The sequence below is a fragment of the Odocoileus virginianus genome, chromosome 8, assembly GCF_023699985.2.
Source record: "Odocoileus virginianus isolate 20LAN1187 ecotype Illinois chromosome 8, Ovbor_1.2, whole genome shotgun sequence".
Taxonomy (NCBI): Eukaryota; Metazoa; Chordata; class Mammalia; order Artiodactyla; family Cervidae; genus Odocoileus; species Odocoileus virginianus.
In genome coordinates, this window is record NC_069681.1 from 32,604,498 (window position 1) to 32,627,408 (window position 22,911).

General features: G+C 41.6%; 1 protein-coding gene across 3 annotated transcripts in view; it reads right to left on the reverse strand.

Annotated features, from left to right (window-relative positions):
* Positions 1-22,164, reverse strand: part of ITGBL1 (integrin subunit beta like 1) — a 221,566-nt gene extending 199,402 nt beyond the window's left edge. Inside the window, exons 1-2 of one of the 3 annotated variants that reach the window (XM_070471438.1) lie at positions 21,848-22,148; positions 20,637-20,857 (exon numbers count right to left, since the gene is read on the reverse strand). In XM_070471438.1, the coding sequence (XP_070327539.1) occupies positions 20,637-20,857; positions 21,848-21,948 (322 nt within the window). In that variant the 5' untranslated portion in view covers positions 21,949-22,148. Of the gene's footprint in view, positions 1-20,636; positions 20,858-21,847 lie in introns of all 3 variants that reach the window. The other 2 variants (XM_070471439.1, XM_070471437.1) reach the window with 2 other exon arrangements.
* Positions 22,165-22,911: the final 747 nt, after the last annotated feature.

Here is a 22,911-nt window from a genome sequence, read left to right on the forward strand (position 1 = left end):
TTGCAGCTATAACTACATATTTCTCTTCTGAAATTTAATGCGCTTGAGTAACATGCTAAATCTGATTTGTTCTCATCTAAGATATACAAACAAAAAATAAGATGGATCATCAAAAACCTGGAAAAACCTAGAAGCCATAAAACAAACTCAAGGTTTATGAAGAAATATTATAAAGAAAATTGTATTATAAAGTATTGATCCTAAGAATGTATTTTAGTAGTTCTTTACATATTTTTAGATTTTATCATTTGGTTGATGCAATTTAGAAAACATTTTTTAAAAAGCTTGACACTTGAAAGGTACAATATAGTCATATTTTTGTGTAAAACTAACCTAAGTAAAGTGAGCAATACTGGCTGTGTGTTTACTGCCTTCATAGTGCTAAACATGCATCGACTGAATAAATGAATAGTAATGTAGCCACTGAGAATAGCAATAGCATGAATGATTAAAATTATCATTATTTTACAATATTAAACATGACAGTTGAATAGCTTATGAAGTTTTAAAGCTGCAAGGGGTCTAGCCTTCTAAAATATGAACCCCATGTTGCAGATTTATATTATTTACCATTTCTCCCGATTCCTCAAATAGCCTTCACATCCCCAGTCACCTCATCTCCTGTTGTTTCTCCAGTAGCTCATCTTTTTCTCTTTATTGCAGTCATATTTTCTCCCTCTGACTCTCTTCTTTTAAAGAGGCTTACATAAAAGAAAAACATGCTGCATATGTTGATCCATACAGTTTCCATTTCTAGTTCTCTTCATTTTTCATGTGGACACAGGTTTCCATCTGCTACTGAAGACTGTGAAGGTAAAATCACTTCTCTTGTCCACTGGATGACATGCTATGAAGGCTTGTATTTTAAGCTGCCACTGGCTACCATGTGAAGCTTGGAGATGGGGCTGTCCCTGGGGTCTACAACCCACATTTAGGTCCTGGTACAATCCCTTAAGCAAGAAATTGAGCTGCACCTACAGACAGATTCCAGCCTGGACCAGTGGCTCTTAAAATTTACTGTGTTATCAGGACAACATGGTGACCTTGTTTAAGCAGATGGCTAAGCCCCACAGTGAGAGTTTTTGAGCAGGTAAATCTGGGGTGGGGCCTCAGAGTCTGCATTTCTAACAAGTTCCCAGTTGAACCACACTTTGGGAACCATTTCCTAAATATTTCAATTAAGTAGACCAGCAAACTTTTTTTTTTTCCTTAAGCATATTTGAGTTGGGTTTTCTATTATTTGGACCCAAGAAAACTGTCTGATCTGATAAACCCACGAGTACCTAAATGACAGGCTTCCCAGGTGGCACTAGTGATAAAGAATCCACCTGTCAATTCAGGTGACACAGGAGACCAGGGTTTCATCCCTGGGTCAGGAAGATCCTCTGCAGAAGGGAATGGAAACCCACTTCAGTGTTCTTGCCTGGAGAATTCTATGCACAGAAGAGCCTGGTGGGCTACAGTCCATAGGATCCCAAAGAGTCAGACACGCCAGCACATCTGAAAGACATCTCCCTCCCTCCATACAAGCTTGAATTATTCCATCTTATTTAAGTATTCATACACTGAAAAGTATATGAAGGGAAGCCATGAAGAAATTATTATACAGAATAACACAGATTTCATAATATATTCAGGGTTTATTCCTACATCATACTGTGCTACAATTAAATTCCATCACATCTATTAATCAAATATTGGAGATACACTCAAAAATTATTTAATACTTAGATTTCTTTTTATTATAATAGAAAGTTCATGATATTTTCATGTGGAGTATTATTTTTATGAACTTAAATTGAAATTATGTATACATAAGGAATATAATGAAAAAGACAGATCTTATTTTACTTTGAATATAGTAAAAAATAACAAGATTTGCAACTAGCATTTGTTTAACATACAACCTATCATTTTATTTCTCATCCATCTTTCACAATCCTAATGAAATGGTAACCTGTATTTAAAGAGTCCAGGTGTGCTAGATAAACACAAATAAAAATACATGTTTCAATAAGTAGAAGCTTCTCTGGATGCGATATTGTAGAGAAAATGAGTTGAGCTCAAGAGTATAACTGTTCAGTCTTCTGGCTCCTAACACATATCCATCAGATAATAAACTGGCAATCCAGAAAAACATCTAATTCTGTTTCATTGACTACACTAAAGTCTTTGACTGTGTGGATCACAACAAACTGTGGAAAATTCTTAAAGAGATGGGAATACCAGACCACCTTACCTGCCTCCTGAGAAACCTGCATGCAGGTCAAGAAGCAACAGAACCAGACATGGAACAACTGACTGGTTCAAAATTGGGGAAGGAGTAAGTCAAGTCTGTATGCTGTCACCTTGCTTATTTAACTTATATGCAGAGCACTTCATGAGAAATGTTGAGCTGGATGAAGCACAAGCTGGAATCAAGATTGCCAGGAGAAATATCAATAGCCTCAGATATGCAGATGACACCACCCTTATGGCAGAAAGCAAAGAGGAACTAAAGAGCCTCTTGGTGAAGGTGAAAGAGGAAAATGAAAAAGCTGACTTATAAGTCAATATTCAAAAAACGAAGATCATGGCATCTGGTCCCATCACTTCATGGCAAATAGATGGGGAAACAATAGAAACAGTGACAGATTTTATTTTCTTGAGCTTCAAAATCACTGCAGATGGTGACTGCAGCCATGAAATTAAAAGACACTTGCTCCTTGGAAGAAAAGCTATGACAAACCTAGACAACACATTAAAAAGCAGAGACATTACTCTATGGACAAAGGTCTGTCTAGTCAAAGCTATGGTTTTTCCAGTAGTCATGTACGGATGTGAGTTGGACCGTAAAGAAAGTTGAGTGCCGAAGAATTGATGCTGTTGAACTGTGGTGCTGGAGAAGACTCTTGAGAGTCCCTTGGACTGCAAGGAAATCAAACCAGTCTATCATAAAGGAAATCAGTCCTGAATATTCACTGGAAGGACTGATTCTGAAGCTGAAACTCCAATACTTTGGCCACCTGATGCAAAGAACCAACTCATATCAAAAGACCCTGATGCTGGGAAAAATTGAAGGCAGGAGGATTGAAGGGGATGACAGAGGACAAGATGGTTGGATGACATCACAAACTCAATGGACATGAGTTCGAGCAAACTCCAGGAGATAGTGAAGGACAGGGAAGCCTGGCATACTGCATTCCTTGGGATCACAAAGAGTAGGACACGACTGAATGACTGAGTGACTGAAAAACAAAGACCCCAACTAACTACATAGTAGTTTCTCCATAAATAGCTGGTACCTGAACCAACAAATGGCATAGTGATTACACACACACAACACAATGATCTGTATCTCTAATTTTATATCTGTCTATAAGTCTTTAAATATGAAAAAGTGAATAAACTCAAAATGGATTAAAGATCTAAATGTAAGACCAGAAACTATAAAACTCCTAGAGGAGAACATAGGCAAAACACTCTCCGACATAAATCACAGCAAGATCCTCTATGACCCACCTCCCAGAATATTGGAAATAAAAGCAAAAATAAACAAATGGGACCTAATTAAACTGAAAAGCTTTTGCACAACAAAGGAAACTATAAGCAAGGTGAAAAGACAGTCCTCAGATTGGGAGAAAATAATAGCAAACGAAGCAACAGACAAAGGATTAATCTCAAAAATATACAAGCAACTCCTGCAGCTCAATTCCAGAAAAATAAATGACCCAATCAAAAAATGGGCCAAAGAACTAAACAGACATTTCTCCAAGGAAGACATACAGATGGCTAACAAACACATGAAAAGATGCTCAACATCACTTGTTATCAGAGAAATGCAAATCAAAACCACAATGAGGTACCATTACACGCCAGTCAGGATGGCTGCTATCCAAAAGTCTACAAGCAATAAATGCTGGAGAGGGTGTGGAGAAAAGGGAACCGTCTTACACTGTTGGTGGGAATGCAAACTAGTACAGCCGCTACGGAAAACAGTGTGGAGATTTCTTAAAAAGCTGGAAATAGAACTGCCATATGACCCAGCAATCCCACTCCTGGGCATACACACCGAGGAAACCAGATCTGAAAGAGACACGTGCACCCCAATGTTCATCGCAGCACTGTTTATAATAGCCAGGACATGGAAGCAACCTAGATGCCCATCAGCAGATGAATGGATAAGGAAGCTGTGGTACATATACACCATGGAATATTACTCAGCTGTTAAAAAGAATTCATTTGAATCAGTTCTAATGAGATGGATGAAACTGGAGCCCATCATACAGAGTGAAGTAAGCCAGAAAGATAAAGACCAATACAGTATACTAACGAATACATATGGAATTTAGAAAGACGGTAACGATAACCCTATATGCAAAACAGAAAAAGAGACACAGATGTACAGAACAGAATTTTGGACTCTGTGGGAGAAGGCGAGGGTGGGATGTTTCGAGAGAACAGCATCGAAACATGTATATTATCTAGGGTGGGACAGATCACCAGCCCAGGTTGGATGCATGAGCCAAGTGCTCGGGCCTGGTGCACTGGGAAGACCCAGAGGAATCAGGTGGAGAGGGAGGTGGGAGGGGGGATCAGGATGGGGAATACATGTAAATCCATGGCTGATTAATGTCAATGTATGACAAAAACCACTACAATACTGTAAAGTAATTAGCCTCCAACTAATGAAAATAAATGGAAAAAAAAAAAAAAGTGGTCCATTTTCAGTTTCAGCTCTTAATGTTGGTGACTAATTTATACCAACTAACATTATAAATAATAATTACATATATTTTTGTCAAAAATATTTATACTCATACTAACTTCCAATAAAACTCTAAGTATTTTTAATTTCAGAATCAATCAAACTTCATAGAGAAATTAGTCCCTAAAGGACTTACAGTTCTTCACTAGAAACAGGAAATATATTCTGCATTAAATTAATGAGCTATGGACTCTGTGGGAGAAGGCGAGGGTGGGATGTTTCAAGAGAACAGCATCGAAACATGTATATCTAGGGTGAAACAGATCACCAGCCCAGGTTGGATGCATGAGACAAGTGCTCAGGCCTGGTGCACTGGGAAGACCCAGAGGGATGGGGTGGAGAGGGAGGTGGGAGGGGGGACCGGGATGGGGAATACATGTAAATCCATGGCTAATTCATTTCAATGTATGACAAAAACCACTGCAATGTTGTAAAGTAATTAGCCTCCAACAAATAAAAATAAATTAATTAATTAATTAATTAATGAGCTAAACATATAACAGTGCTGCCAATTACTTTACAATGGTTCACTGGCCAACCACTGGTGGTACTGACATCTCACACAATTTAAAACTGTTTACACTCTCTCTTCCTCTTAAACAAATTGAGCTCCATTGTTTAAAATCTAAATAACAGAAATCTGAATAATACCAAATACACAGACTTATTCCAATGCTTTTTTGAAGTTCTCAGGAAGTAAAAGAAAGTCCCAAAATAGCTTATCCAAAAACCAAACACATTGTGCTACACAAAATACTCTTCTAAGGCAGAACAGGTGTGAAAATTAAAGACAGCAATTTAATTAAAAAGTAGATAAATGGCTTACTGAACATGCACATGGAAACAGACAGCCACTGAACCTATTTGCTTACATGGTGACATGGGTTTTCATTAAATTGCTGTATTTTACCACGTTAGGGGGCTTCCCTGGTGGCTCAGTGGTAAAGAATTCACCTGCAATGCAGGAGATGAGGGTTTGATCCCTAGGATGGGAAGGTCCCCTGGAGAAGGAAATGGCAACCCACTCCACTACTCTTGCTTGGGAAATTCTAGAACAGAGGAGCGGCTACAGTCCATGGGTCACAAGGGTCAGACGTGACTTAGCAACTAAACCACCATCACCACTACCACCATGGCCTTTGGAGCATGCATTTATACAAAGATCAGCTGGAAGATGCCATAAAATGACAGATTTTGTGTATTTAAGTACAGTGGAAAGGAACTCTTCCCCTCTGACACACAGAACATTACGTTTATATTTAAGGAGTTCCCTTTATGAGAATGATATGAATTCCTTCATTGAATATTAGTTTCTAGATACATTTTTGCTTTTTCCTTTCAAATTTTCTCATCCCTTCATAAAAATCCTCAAGATGCCAATATAGGCTTCCATGTAATTAATTTAACATGGTTACACTTCAAAAGGAAACATAATGACCCCCAAGTTAGATCTAAATATCAGATCGTCACAATCACATTAATCCATTAATTCCACTGAAGAATCACTATATTCAAATATTTATGTTAAATCCTATGACTGAGAAAATTATTACCATCAGTTCCTCAACTCCCACCTACCTATCCACCTCACAGAGCAGAAAGAGCAGAGCATAGCTATTGTTGCCCAGTACCTCTCTAGACATTCTTGTGGAGATAGTTAATAAATGCTTGTTAAAGTTAATTTCACTGAGGCTCAGAGAAGTTAAGTGACTTTCACAAGGACACACAGTGAACAACAATATTGGAGAAAGAACAAGCAGCTTGCTTTGTTTTTTAACTCCAATTCCCAGGCATTTTCCAGAGCAGTCTGCCTCTGCATGTCCATCCTGTCCAAACATTCTCACTTAGCTCTCCTAAAAGACAGATTATTAAAATCAGTGAAGGCTTTACTGGGATTCCCAGGTGGCGCAGTGGTAAAGAATCCTCTTACCAATGCAGGAGACTCAGGAGACTTGGGTTCAATCCTTGGGTCAGGAAGATCCCCTGGAAAAGGAAATGGCAACCCATTCCAATATTCTTGCCTGGGAAATCCCATGGACAGAGGAGCCTGGTGGGCAAAGAGTCAGACATGACTGAGCGCACATATATGCATGCACAGAAAGGCTTTATTAATAACAAGTTACTGTGCTGTCCCTCAAAAGCCTTAAAATTCTCCATCCAGCATATAAGCAGGGCTGTCTGAGATAGAAGCATTCAGGAATGTCACATGCCAGGCAGGTTGATGAGTGATAGATGTAGCATGTCCCAGAACCCGCATATCAGGATACAAAGATTGACATGACCACCTTCAAGGCACAAAGGAAATGCTCATGATGACCTAATCAAAATTGTTCAGTTTTCTCCATATACTTTTCTTCTCTTCTGGTGCATTTCCATCAATTCGCATCTCTTTGTTCTAAAAAATGCCATACATATATTTTAAAATGCATGTATTTGAACTTCTGGATTTCATATTATAAACACCTTAATTTTATAAAAGCAAAAATAATATCTAAGTTCATTTATTCATACTATCCAAAATGGGTAATACACAAAATAATACTAGTTCATGTCCATGAAACTATGAAATATATATTCCACTCTCCCACCTATGTTTTCTTTTCTTTTTTTCTATGTTTTCTTTTGACTTTATAGAAAAGGAAAACCAAAGGTTGTGAAAGAGTTTCCCTTATTGCTGACTCTAGTGAATCCTCATTCAGTGCTAAATGCAATCACTCTAAGAACTTCAATCACAGCTGAGAGAAAAGCTCTTTGTTGGTGTGAGTAATTTAGTCTCAGTGATTTGTTACCTGGACTTCTTCTGATGCTAAATGAATGAGGTGTTCTTTCTCCTGCCCAATATTTGAGCTTTTAGGTGCACTATCTCTGACATAAGACAGAAAGGACAGGCACAACCTGCTTCTTTACAAAAAAAAAAACAAAAAAACTCGATATACTTTCAATGGAAAAATGAGGTTCTTGAATAATGAGGTTCTCATTTCAAGACTCCAAACTCATGAAAATATTTCCCCTAAATATTAGACCATAAAGAAGGCTGAGTACCCAAGAACTGATATTTTTGAACTGTGCTGCTGGAGAAGACTTGAGAGTCCCTTGGACTGCAAGGAGATCCAACCAGTCCATCCTAAAGGAGATCAGTCCTGGGTGTTCATTGGAGGGACTGATGCTGAAGCTGAAACTCCAGTACTGTGGCCACCTCACGCGAAGAACTGACTCACTGCAAAAGACCCTGATGCTGGGAAAGATTGAGGGCAGGAGGAGAGGGGACGACAGAGGATGAGATGGTTGGATGGCATCACTGACTCAATGGACATGAGTTTGGGTAAACTCTGGGAGTTGGTGATGGACAGGGAGGCCTGGTGTGCTGTAGTCCATGGGGTCGCAGAGTCAGACAAGACTCAGCAACTGAACAATTTCCCCTAAATATGTTGTCTCAGGACAACTTTAATATGCTTGAAGAGAAGCTACCTATTGATTTGGGGACATATTTCTTCTTGGGTTACTCAGTATGATAGAGAATTATATATATATATATATATATTTTATATATATATATAAAACTTTTTGACTGTGCCGTGTTGCATGTGAGATGTTAGGTCCTCAGTCAGGGATTGAACCTGTACCCCCTGCATTGGAAGCACAGAATCTTAACCACTGGACCGCCAAGGAAGTCCCTGAAGAATAATAATTTTGACCACCTCTTTCAAGTTATAGAAGAAGTGAATGAATTCATTGTTGTTGTTCAGTCTTTCAGTCATGTCCGACTCTGTGACCCCATGGACTGTGGCACGCCACGCTTCCCTGTCCTTCACTATCTCCCAGAGTTTGCTCAAACTCATGTCCATTGAGCCAGCGATGCCATCCAACCATCTCACCCTCTGTCATCCCCTTCTCCTCCTATCCTCAATCGTCCCCAGCATCAGCGTCTTTTCAAATGAGTCAGCTCTTCACATCAAGTAGCCAAAGAATTGGAGCTTCAGCTTCAGCATCAGTCCTTCCAATGAACATTCAGGGTTGATTTCCTTTAGGATGGACTGGTTTGATCTCCTTGCTGTCCAGTGGACTCTCAAGAGTCTTCTCCAACACCACAGTTCAAAAGCATCACTTTTTCAGCACTCACCCTTCTTTATGGTCCAACTCTCACATCTGCACGTGACTACTGGGAAAAAACATAGCTTTGACTATATGGACTTTTGTCAGCAAAGTGTATGAAAAGCAAAATATGAAAATATTTTCCAACAAAGCATGCTCAAAAGTAAATTGATATTTTTCTATTATTCTTTTGTATTACTAATACAACACTAATTTTAGGACTCAAATCTATCCAAGGAAGCAATCAAAAGAAGTCTATCTAGTACACAGCTAACAAATCAATTATTTGCTTTCTTTCTCAAAAAAATACTTTCTTAGTTTCTTAAAAATGTCCTTTCTTTCTTAAAGATGAGTTATTTTTACATCAATACTGCTTTTAGAATTTATATAAATAATGGTGTTGATCAAGAAAGCAAAAAAGAAGAAAGTCTATAACTTGTCTTCTGTATTTAGGAGAAGAAAGGGTTTAATTAAATGGCCAAGTCATTTTGTTTAGAGAAATGACTAGTTTTGTCTAACTGTTGTGCACAGCAGAAAATGACAGCTTTGAAAGAGCAATAATGACCAATTAGGAAATACATTAACCATGCTTTCTGATTTCCTGATTTTGGCTCCTTATTCTCATTGGCTAAATCACAAATGTATGCTCATGCACCGCTGTAAGAAAAGCTTCTAAGCAATATCTAACTCACTGGCCCCTTTCAAGAAAAAAATTTAGCCTGCCTTTTCCTAGGAAATATCCAGATAAAATAATAAATCAGGAAAACTGGAGTGGGTCACTATTGACTTGGAACAATTTGATGTTCGAACAAGCGATCACGTACAATTAGGATGATAGGCACTTTGGCACAGAAATCTGTCCCACCACATAAATTAAGACTGAGGTGACACAAGGTCAGACCAATGAGCACTCTTATCAAGGTCTTATTTTTCTTTCCCCTTTACAAAGCCATCATTCTAGCCAGCCTTAAATAAGATGATTTAGAGCAGACAGAAGAATGAGTTCTATTACCAAATAGAGTTTCTTATTTGCCAGGAAATGTGATCCTTAAAAAGACAAAGCACTCTTTTCCAAAGAAAATGAGATTTGCAACCTTCTTGCAGCTCTCAATCTTTATCAATTGAAGAGTTAATGGAAAATAGCTTGAGAATTTACCCGTGTGGGGCTCTGAAGATGCCCTGGCACATCCCGTGGCCCTCTCTGCCCGCAGCACTGTACTCCTCCCCCTTCTCAGATGTGACTCACGACCTTGAATCCCAGACCAGGCTTGGAATCAAAATTTCCCAAAGGACAAAAGCTTCAGATCTCCCAGTTCCGCCCTGTTTGAAGTTTCCCTTTGCCAAGATTCTCAACACAGGAAGACACTTTTATTCACACTTCTGTTGCCTGGAGATACCCTCTCACGTGTCTTGGAACCCGACTCACTCTGCGTGTACTTGCTTGTGCAAGAGCCAGAGTGCTAGAGAGCTGTGTGCGTGTATAAATATGACTGTGTGTGAGCAATTTTAAATCGAATGCTCTTTCAAGTCTCTATATCAAAAAACACAAAAATAATAAAAACTTCAAACCAGAGTGTTCACTAAAAGGCAGACAGTCTAAGGAAGTAACAATTCATACTACAGCACATCATATACTTATGAAAATTCTTAATCATATATGTATAAACTAGACTTTGGGCCATTATCTATTCTTAAAGAAAAAAGGCAAGAAAAAATGAATGGAAACAACCTATCTATATGTGTTTATAACACATATTTATATAATCATGGGAAAATAGGGATGTATACACCCTGAATTTAATATTAACAAGAGGCTATAATTAACAATAAGACTGAAGGGGAGATACGGCACATATGTATTTAACTTACTTGAATTTCATTCTGTGTGCTGAGGCACTTAGGGTATATACGGCAATAAAAGGAGGTGGTGAGTGAGTGCAAGTCACTCAGTCGTGTCCGAGTCTTTACGACCCCATGGACTTCACAGTCCATAGCCTTTCCCTTCTCCAGAGGATCTCCCCAACCCAGGGACTGAACCCAGGTCTCCCACATTGCAGGTGGATTCTTTACCAGCTAAGCCACAGGGGAAGCCCAAGAAGACTGGAGTGAGTAACCTATTCTTTCTCCAGCAGATCTTCCCAACCCCGGAATCAAACCAGGGTCTCCTGCATTGCAGGAGGATTCTTTACCAACTGAGCTATGAAGGAAGCCCAAAGGAGGTGGAATAATATATAAATATACACACACAACATGAAATATCCACTATAAAAAGGAATGAAATAACGCCATTTGCAGCAATGTGAATGGACCTAGAGATTATCCTACTGAGTGAAGTCAGTCAGACAGAGAAAGACAAATATTACATCTCACTTACATGTGAAAACTAAAAATAACACAAACAAATTTATTTACAAGACAGAAATAGATCCACAGACATAGAAAACAAGGTTACGGCTACCAAAGGGGAAAGATAAAACAGGAGTATGGGATTAACAGATACAGACTATTATATATCAAATAAAGAGCAAGGTCCTACCATACAAAGCAGGGAAGTATATTCAATAACTTAGAATAACCTATCATGGAAAAGAACAGAAAAAAAAAGTACACTCACACATGCACATGCACACACACACTCACATCTGAAAACCTCTGTGCTGTATGCCTGAAACGAACACAATGTTGTAAATTAACTCTACTTCAATTTTAAAGACAGGCTTCTGGAACTCCACACGAATTCTAGGCAGGAAGAAAGGGAGAAAGCTAAACCAAATTCCTCCTGCAAGTTAGCTCCCTTTCAGTCCCCCACACCTCCATCTATTTCTTCTGTCTCCTAATCCAGTTGTCTTCCCATTAAGTTCATGCCTTTGCTCAGTCATGTCTGACTCTGTGTGATCTGTGTAGTCTGCCAGGCTCCTCTGTCCACGGGATTTCCCAGGCAGGAATACTGGACAGGGTTGCCATTTCCTCCTCCAGGGGATCTTCCCAACCCAGGGACTGAACCCACGTCTCCTGTTAACAGGTAGATTCTTCACTGCTGAGCCATCTGGGAAGCCCAGTCATAAAAGCCCAGACATAAAAGTTGATTTATCTCATTTTATTTATTTCCTTGTTTCTCCCTGCTGAGGTATGATTAGAAAATTCAGATGAACTAAGCAGGAAATCAAATTTCTGTAATAGTAGAATTTATTGCTATAGGCAAAACCAGACAAGAAGATATTATTGCCTTGAGGATAGAGAAAATTTATGATTTGGTTTATAGTTTTAGGACTGCCGGCTATAAGAGGAATCCTCAGTGATTTTGCATCTAACCCTGGACTCAAGTTTTCATCATGGAACAGGGGGCCTTGAGGAATTTTCAAATTCTCCTTTAAAATGTATGTAGAGTAAAAATATGTTAGTGGCAAAAGCAGTACTATTTTTCACTTAAAAAGTAGGAAAGGGAATCATTTTTTCATTCCTGTCTATGAACAAAGTTTTAGTATTAGAATTAGAGGACTTCTTTACCAAATATGGGGCTTCTCTGGTGGTTCCGTCAGTAAAGAATCTGACTGCAACGCAGGAGACCCAGGTTCAATCCCTGGGTTGGGAAGATCCCATGGAGAAAAGAATGGCAAACCACTCCAGTACTCTTGCCTGGAGAATCCCATGGCCATATGGGCCTGGTGGGCTACCGTCCATGAGGTCAAAAAGAGTCAGACACTACTGAGCGACCTTCATTCATTCATTCTTACCAAATATGAATCGGAGTTCAAATGTGACTTCAGCAGCCTAATAACGTTTAATTGACTGAACAGTGAAAAAGACAACCAAATTAGGAGCCAACCAAGTAACTTCCCACTGTCTTCATGAGATGTTCTGAAGAGGCAGTCACCCAAAGTATTCCCCAATAAGCTACTGGCTTACAAATGTGGTAACAGCCCAAGTGCCTTTTCTATCAGAAGTATTAGTGTTGCAAAGATACTCAATAAGCTATTGGTTTACAAATGTGGTAATAACCCAAGGTGCCTTTTCTACCAGAAGTATTAGCATTGCAAAGATTTGAAAATGGAATGGACTCCCCTCTGCAGATAGCAGTCTTTCAGAAAGAGGGGTTACATGTGTGTGTCTTTGTGGTACATTTAGATGCACACACATACATAAGTACACATAGGTAAATGCAATTGTGCATATACTCATGTATTAATACTCACATACACGACATAAACACATACACATGCAGACATATGTCTGAAGACATATTTATGTATTTACATGTATATAACATATGTGTATACATTTAAGGTAGTAAATACATATTTGCACACACATATATATGATTTAACTGGCAATCAGAATATATATATATATATAAAGAGAACTTCCCCAGGCCTTGGTATTTATATTACTTAAAAGTACATATACATTATAAAGCAAGATTTGCAAAAAGTGAATATATATATAACATTAATACCTAAAGATATCAACTCTTAGAATACACACCAAGACTTCAAAGACTGTGGATGACCAAAAAACAAGATGATAGAAATAATAGCTGAACTCCTTGCCCCAAATTGGCAGAATCTGGAAATTAAATAAACATGATGAATAGTGAGAGAAAGAAAAGTTTGGCGATCAGGGAGAGGACTGAAGTACGGGACTGGAAATCGGAGTTTTAAGAACTAGAATGATTACTATTCAGTCTTAAGTTGGCTTACATTCCTGTGATTAAACAACCCCACCCCAATGTCTCTAGAACGTGTAGTAATGTTTCACTAAATACAGCTGACCCTTGAACTACACAGGTTTGAACCACACAGCACCACTTACGATGTGGATGTCTTACAATAAACATGTACCCAGCACTCCATGATCCAGGGCAGGTTGACTCTTCGGATACAGAACTGCAGCTACGGGGAGCAAGGTGGAAAACTGAAGATGACTAAGAAAGAAAAACTGAGGAGTGATTCCACAAAATAGACTTGGAGACAGTTATTCAATTATCTAAGAAAAATGCAACCATAACTCCAAAAGACACATGTACCCCAGTGTTCATTGCAGCGTTCTTTACAGGAGCCAGGACATGAAAGCCACCCAAATGTCCATCAGCAGAGGAGTGGGTAACGAAGATGTGGTGCCTATATACGATGGAATCTTCTTCAGCCATAAAAAGGAACAAAAGTCATTTGTAGAGATGTGGATAAGTCTAGGGTCTGTCATACACAGTGAAGTAGGTCAGAAGGAGAAAAAGAAAGACTGTGTGTTAATGCATATATGTGGAATCTAGAAAAATGGTCCTGATGAACCTATCTTCAGGGCAGAGATAGAGACGCAGATGTAGAGAATGGACTTGTGGACATGGCGGGGGGGGGGGGGGGGGCGTGTGGATGAGTGAGATGAATTAAGGAAGTATCACGGACATAGATGTACTACCACATGTTAAACAGAGAGCTAGCAGGAAGCTGCTATATAACACAGAGAGCTCAACTCGGCACTCTGTGATGACTTGGAGGGTGGGATGGGAGGATGGAAGGGGGGTCCAGAAGGGAGGGGACACATGCACACACATAGCTAATTCACAGTGCTGTACCATAGAAACAATGTAAAACAACTATACTCCAATTTTGAAAAAAAATTTTTAAGAAAAATGCAACTGTGAGGAGCAAGTAGGTCCAACAGTTCTAGGACAGACTATAAGGATTCAGAAAACCCAGCTGTCATGAATAATCATATACAGTTCTTGTACTACTTAACGGTATAGACATCAGAAATAGCTGCCAGAAAAAAATTACTAATGCTTCCATATGAGGGGTATTTCCTTGTATTTTAAGTATTTTCATACCATGTGTGTTTAAATCAATGCTTATAAGGATGTTTCATAGTCTGAATAAATTAAATACATTAATTAATCTTTTTTGGGGTTCCAAAATCACTGCAGATGGTGACTGAAGCCATGAAATTAAAAGATGTTTGCTCCTTGGAAAGAAAGTTATGACCAACCTAGACTGAATATTAAAAAGCAGGGACATTACTTTGCCGACCAAGGTCCATCTAGTCAAGGCCGTGGTTTTTCCAGTGGTCATGTATGGATGTGAGAGTTGGTCTATAAAGAAAGCTGAGTGCCAAAGAATTGATGCTTTTGAACTGTGGTGCTCAAGAAGACTCTTGAGAATCCCTTGGACTTCAAGGAGATCCAACCAGTCCATCCTAAAAGAGATCAGTCCTGGGTGTTCATTGGAAGGACTGATGCTGAAGCTGAACCTCTAATACTTTGGCCAACTGATGTGAAGAGCTGACTCATTTGAAAAGACCCTGATGCTGGGAAAGATTGAGGGCAGGAGGAGAAGGACACGACAGAGGATGAGATGGTTGGATGGCATCACCAACTCAATGGACATGAGTTTGAGTAAACTCTGGCAGTTGGTGATGGATAGGGAGGCCTGGCATGCTGCAGTTCATGGGGTCGCAAAGAGTCGGCCACAACTGAGCAACTGAACTGAACTGAATAAATTAATCTTTAAATTATATAGATATTAAACGTACTTATACATAAAGATTAAAAGTTATTCTGAATAATATCCTGCAGAATGTCAAGTTCTTTATATCCATAAAGATGTTCCAGAAAAAGAAACTAACTTTCAGAGAAATCAAATGACTGTCTCAGGAATGAATGACAGAAACAAGTTAACTCGAGTTAACAATTCAGACAAGATTCCGATCTAACCCCAGAAGTGCCATAAAGTCCAGACTCATTCTACAAGCAATCATTCTTCATTTCACAGCAATTCCAGATGAAAAATAAGTGTTTTTAATTTAGCAGGGCCTTTTCACCATTGATGAGTTTTCTGACTCTTTCTCCTGACTTTCTTCCATCAGTTCTATCACTGACCCCATCTTACTCATCCCTGAGTACTAAAGCATATGATTCTATCTTCCAGCAGTCTTTAAAATGCCTCATAATTCTATCCTTATTCTCTCCCCAGGAAACTAGTATTTAAACACGATCTAACCTGAGTTCCTCCCCATCAAGTGTCTATCCCAACCTGCTGGGCCCCCAGGCACCATATTACTTTTAATGAATCAAAGCACTGACCATCAATCATGTTCAAACTCCCACGTTCAAAGTGCTTCATGGGTCCTATATACTGTTTAATTGAGCACAGGCTTCACATTCAGCATGTTTCACTTGTGGCTCAGCTGGTAAAGAATCTGCCTCCAATTCTTTTGCAGGAGTTCTGGGTTTAATCCCTGGGTTGGGAAGATTCCCTGGAGAAGGGAAGGGCTACCCACTCCAGCATTCTGGCCTGGGAGAATTCCATGGACCGTATAGTCCATGGGGTCGCAAAAGAGTCGGACACGACTGAGCAACTTTCACTTTTAACTTTTCACTTTCACCTTCAGGTTCAGAGCTCTCCGCCAGATGTCCAGCTGCAGCTCTCAATGTATATTCCACTAGGCTTCCCACAGCCCTAATTTCCAGTGAAGCCAGCCCCAGAACCCTTCACTCTTCTCCAAACACACCTACATGTATTTCTGCCTCTAAACCATTTCTTCAATTTTTCCTCACTCAGAATTCCAATTGTCCACCTTTTGGAATAAAAACCTCCTTATGCTAAAAGATTTATGTCAAATGCTACAATTTTTCCAGGATTTAAACCACAATATTTAATTCCTACCTTAATGGAACCCTCATAGAAATGCATAGAAATTCTATTCTTCCTTGCCTTAAGCATTTGGTATTTCTCTGAACCTCCCTACTCAGTGGGAAGCTGTCGTGTATTTCTCATCTTTTGTAGCACGTTTATTTTTTTTAGGAGTTAACTGACCTTCATTTTATTATTTTTTAACTTTTCATTTTATATTGGAATACAGTTGATGAACAATGTCCCATTAGCTTCGGGTATACAGTAAAGTGATTCAGTTATACATAAACATTTATTTACAACATCTTACAGGGCTTCCCTGGTGCCTCAGTGGTAAAGAATCCGCCCGCCAATGCAGGAGACACAGGTTCAATCCCTGGGTCAGAAAGATCCCCTGGAGAAGGAAATGGCAACCCACTCCAGTATTCTTGCCTGGGAAATCCCATGGACAGAGGAGCCTGGTGAACTACAGTCCATGGGGTTGCAAAGAGTCGGACATGACTAAGCGACTACACAACAACATCTTTAATAGCACATCTTGCATAGTAAACAGAGAGTCTAGCAAATATGCAGCACTTGTGTGTGCAAGTGTGAGTGCTTAGTCCTCAGTCGTGTCCAACTCTTTGCCGCCCTTTGGACTGTAACCCTCCAGGCTCCCCTGTCCATGCGATTCATGGGTTTGATCCCTGGATCTTCTTGACCCAGGGATCAAACCCAAGTCTCCTTCATCTTCCACGCTGCAGGCATATTCTTTACCCAGTGCCATCGGGGAAGGCCATATAGCACTTTATGTGTGTGTGTGTGTGCATGTGTGTGTATGTGTGTATGTTAGTTGCTCAGTCGTGTCTGACTCTTTGTGACCCATGGACTGTAGCCCACCAAGTTCCTCTGTCCATGGAATTCTCCAGGCAAGAACACTGGAGTGGGTTGCCATTCAATAGCACTTTATAGAACTGACTACAATGGATTCAATTAGCTTTTCCAAGTTCCTAAAACTGAATCTCTTTTAAGTGATGTATTTCAAATACTGATTGGAAAAATGTTTAAGAAACCAATACTTTAAGTGTAATCACAGGTACCCAGGGGGTTATTCAGAATACCCTGAAGTCCAAACCAAAAGTTTGTCTTTATAGAATCAAACATTTGACTATTCTTAAAGAAATATTTTACCAAAATGAGTTTACTCCTCATTAGACCATCACACCCACATGAACAATTGCTGGGTCAGATCTTTATGCTATGGAATTTGGAGGAAGATCCATGTGCCAGGAGCCAGTGGAGACTGGGAGAGACAGACCACTTGTGATCGTGTGTAAACGTCATCACTCTCAACCAGCTCATTTAAAATAAGGATGTCTCCTATGAGTCAGGGTGTAAGAATCCCAGTGGACTTAACTTGAAAAGAGCACAGTGTTATCTCCTACAGAGGCTCTCAGCTTGAGCCAAAATCGCTGTCCTTGCTTGACCTTTTGAACTTTGGATCAATAACAGGTCCCCCCCAACCCCAAGACTTTAAAGAAACTAAATTCCTTTCACAGTATCAACTGACAAACACAAAGCCAGGCTCTTTATCTATCCATCTCTTTCTATCCATTCACCCTAGCTCACCTTCTGTGCAACCCAAAATAATGTTATATAGACATATACAAGCATGTTCATGTGTTCTGAGTGCTGACTTTATGCAAAACAGTATTCTAAGTCTCCTGTATCTGTTAAACCTCACAACAATCCCATAAGATAGCTACTTTATTATTCCCATTTTACAGATGAAGAAATCAAGGCTAAGGAATGCTAAGTAACTGCCCAAATTCAGACAGATGTTAAGTGTGGGATTCAAATCCTGGAAAACTTCTCCCAGAGCCCACAGTCTTAACCACTCTATGATACCCTGCCAGAGCAGAACTGTGTTTTCTTCACAGAGGTGGGGGAAGTCTCTGGAAGTTACCCTATTTCTGAAAATCACCTATAGGGGCTTATCACAGAGACCAAGGCCCAGACGCACATAAAACATAAAAGACAACCTACTATGTTTCTCTCTTGAGTGAGTGCTCGGTCATGTTCAACTCTTTGTGACCCCATGGATTGTAGCCCAGGAGGCTCCTCTGTCCACAAGATTTCCCAGGCAAGAATACTGGAGTGGGTTGCCACTTCCTTCTCCAGGGGATCTTCCCGACCCAGGGATCAAACCCATGTCTCCTGTGTCTCCTGTATTGCAGGCAGATTCTTTTTCCTGCTGAGCCACTGGGGAAGCCCATGTTTCTCTCTTACCGGCGATAATATAGGAATCATTTCTTGCAGACAGAATGGAGGAGCTAAACTTGAAGCACAGAACAAGCAGGCAAGCTGGCAAGATAACCAGACAAGCCTGTGTGTGAGGCTGTCCTCACTGACCTGGCAAATATAGCCAGTGCATTTGCAGGGGCAGATTCTACACCAGGCCCAGCGAGCTGGCATCAATGGGCAACAGTCAGAAATAGGGGGAATGGAAACAAACACAGTTCTTTCATTCAGTCTTAAATACAGAGAAGCAGGAATGTACACACAAGCAAACAAAACCATGCATGACTCAGCACTGCATTTTGCACCAGGATGGACAGAATGTAGTGACAAAGACGGTGGGACGAAACAAAAAATCATTTCCCATGGGAGATAAACAAGAGTACATAAACATACCACAGCTACCCTTTAACTAACAGAAAGGAAACCGGTCAACTTCTTTAAAAGGGGAGTTCAAGCCACTGGTAACCAGAACTAGCTTACTGGCTGAAAACTGCATCCTGCTTCTTATGTTTCCAATGAAAGAACAATGCAAAATGCCCTGAAAAATGTGTCCACAACTCATGATATTGAGGAGGCCTTGCCAGAGGCAATCAAAGCCAGAGAAGCCAGGTAACAGTTGAATTTGGAGAGAAATATTAGACAATACTTAGCTTTCATTCCAAACGGCTGCCCTTAATAGCACTGTAGCATGTGGGACTGACAAGCTAAAATAAGTTGTGGCATTCAATACTTTTAAAGGGTTGAAGTGCAGCCTCCAAGGCTAAACAAACCCACAGAAGCACCTGTGGCCCTCCGAATTACTTATATGACTTATTTTTTTTTTCACAGTCAAACAGCCCGCGTATTAAGTACCTTCCCTGCGCTTCTAGGCCCAAATGCCACAGAAGAAAAAAAACATTTTGCTATAAACTCATGCTTGATCTCTCTGTTACTGTTGGACTCTCATTCTCAGCTACACTGTGGGTAAAATAAGTGGATTTTTTTTCCTATGAGTCTGCCAAACACTGGTGGGAACGCACTGTGTGTATTCCCACAAAAGTGCACTGAGAATGCGCTTTCACTGACCGAGGGCCTGGATCATTCACAATGACCTGATTGAGGTTCTTGGCTCCAAGCAAGCGGCGCAGTTATGTGAAACTGGTTATAGACGTTAGGGGTGTTCTCTTCGAAGAAATAGCTTGACCTCTTCCAGTATGAGAACGCAAATCACTCCTTTAAAATGTGCAAAGGGAATGAGTTTATTTGCACCCCACCCTTACAAAACACCAAGCTGCACTGAAGCCAAAAAATGGGAGCAGCAAAAACAATACAGAAGCCATCGCTTCCAAGAAAATCCAGGCCTGCTCGTCTTGGTGTACAGTTTTCTGATATACGCCACCACGTGTCAATTAAACGCTACCTATGAGAGGGCAAATCCACATTCAAAAACACAGTGGGTTTCCCTGGAATGTAGGAAAATAAGATTCTCCTGCGCTTCCTCGGTAAAGAAAGAAAACACGGGTCAGAAACTAACACCACACTGTCGATCAGCTACCCTTCAATTTAAAACAAATAGAGGCTTCCACTCTGCAAATATTACGGTTAACATGCGTGATCAGAGTGGGGAGCCCAGCGAAACAACTGCGTTTAGGGGGAAGTGGGGAGGTTTGGTCTGTAACGAGGAAGCAACAGTAGAGGCTGAGATTCGTGATGGAGCAAGTGAACCTTAGCAAATGCTGTTCCCGCTGAAGTCTAGGCCTAGCGCGGAGGTCGGGGCCAAGAGACGTGATTCCAGACCCGACCGGCGGAAGGCAGGCCCCCTTCTGGATGCGGAGGGGGTGGTCCCCAGGCCCCCCTCCCCGCACGGGCCGCAGCCCCCGCGGCGCGCGCGGACGGCCGGCGCCGCGCCCTCTTACCTGCGCAGGTGCTGCCGTCGTAGGCCTCGCACACCCACTCGTGACACTCGCACAGGGGCCCGAAGTACACGCCGGGCTCGCTCACGTGACAGATGCACACCCCGCAGTCGCAGCGGCCGCGGCCGTGGCACAGAGCGCCCCCTGGGGGCTGCCCGGGCGCGCGGCACCGGCGCTCCGACTCGGCCCGGGACAGCCTGCACGCGGCGGCGCCCGGGCCGCTCCTGCAGGGGCGACAGACCACAGCGGGGGCCTCGGTCACTTCCAGGCACTGCCCCTTCTGCTCCGAGCCCCCCACCCCCCCCACACACACACCCGCCCCGCCGCCGCGGCCTCCTAGGGTCCACCCAGATCTCTGGAGACCGACCCCCAACCCCCTGGGGATTGTTAGCCTGGGCACCCCCTCCTCCCCAGTTTCTCCGAGGACCAAGCTGTTGCCATCCACTGGTCATCTCCGGAGAAATGACCACAGATGTCTAAGTGGTGACCTGCCCGCCGAAGAAGAGGACCGTCTTCCAGGTGAACTGGAGGATCCGGGCCTGCCCCTTGGAGGTCTGCCACTGAACCTTACACAGCGCATTTAGATTAAATGCAAATTAATCCAAAATTAATCCAAAGTCTGACCCTTGGCTGACTTTTCAGTTCTCTTTCAAAAGTCCTGTTGCTAGCTGATGGCCAGGGTCAGTTGTTTCATGAAAAAGGAGAGATGGTTATATAGAAAGAACCATACGGGTTATGATAGCAGAAAACACAAAGCTTTTCCAAGCTGCAATAAGCAATACTTACAAACTATACTTTTAAAACATAAAATACTTATAAACTATAAAGCATACAAGGCTAGTTATCGCGATGTGCCTCCAATTCTCTTTGAAAATGCCATGCAAAATGTTAATGCCAGCCCCACGCTCCGCCTTCTAGGCGGTGAGAGCACAAAGTTACACCTGGCGTGGCAGAAAATTCCTCCTGATACGTATTGGAGTAGGAGGAAATGATAAATGTATTCGATGATTGTATTTTTCCCAAGGAAGGGCAAATGAACAGGGGTAAGGCAATGCACAGTGTAGATGGAAGAAGAATCGGAACAGGTTGAAAATCAGTTGATCTGGCGTCCAACTTCCTAACTGCTCTTGGCTTGGGGCAGCCATCCCGGAGCTTTGAGTCCCGCCACGCAAGGCAGGGCAGGTCTATGTTCAAGAAAAACAAACCAGACTTACCTCAGAGTCGGCGAAAAGCTTCGCGGAACAGCTGACAGCCCCCCGGGCAGGAGAAGGGCAGACATCAGCAGCAAGATGCTCCCCAAGCCTGCGGGACGCATGCTGAGTCTCCAGGCTGCAGAGGCTGGAGCGCCGCTGCGAGGTGGGGCTCGGGGGGCAGGGAGGCCGAGCGGGGAGAGGTGCCCCCAGCAGACGGCCGGGCAGACGGCCTCGCAAACACCCAGGCGTGCAGGACCCGGGCTCTACCCGGAGCTGCGAGGGCGTGGACGAGCTGCCTGCGAGGGTTTGGGCGGCAGCGCTCTGGGCGGGGTGCTGGTACCAAACCCCTCAAGTGGAGAGTCTAGGCAGGGAAGTAATTAGAAACAGTTGTACAAGCAGATGGTTTATTTTGACATCAAAAAAAAAGAAAGAAAGAAAGAAAGAAAAATGCCCTGTTCACAGATTTGAGAGAATCGTTCCTTTCTTCAAGTGCAGGCCCCAGAAATATTTGACAAGAGGCTCTTTGGGCTGGCTGACATTAAAGGGACAGATAAGATAATCCCCAGAGATGAGAAGAGGAACGGGGGAGTTAGGTGATGTCAGGAGGGAATTCCTCTTCACCCCTCGCTCTTCAAGAAAGTGCACTATTGGACTGTCCGTGGTATGAGCTGTGAGGGGCAAGCAAAATGAGTTAAGGACCGCTTTTTTGTACTTTGATCCTGCGTTTTAAATTATGGATCTCTCATTTCCTTAAGCCTTTAAAAACTGTGTCATGCTTCTCGTTGTTCGGGCCAGTAGTTTATCACACCACATTTTTTTCTTGACTTGGACAGTTCAGACTGTAGTTATTCCAAGTTCACCCCGTTCTCCCCCACGGATTGAGTATGAGAAGATGCAACGTGTGATTCCAGTGTCAATGGCACTGAAAAATCATGAGTGTCACTTGCGAAGCACCTACGTGGTACCAGTCACTTAGGAAATTCTCTCTCCAATTGTGGCAATAACCACACGCTCATTTTCTCATTTAGCAAACACAGGCTTAGCATCTATTAGGTGTCAGGCTCTGTGCCAGTAAAGAAGACGCA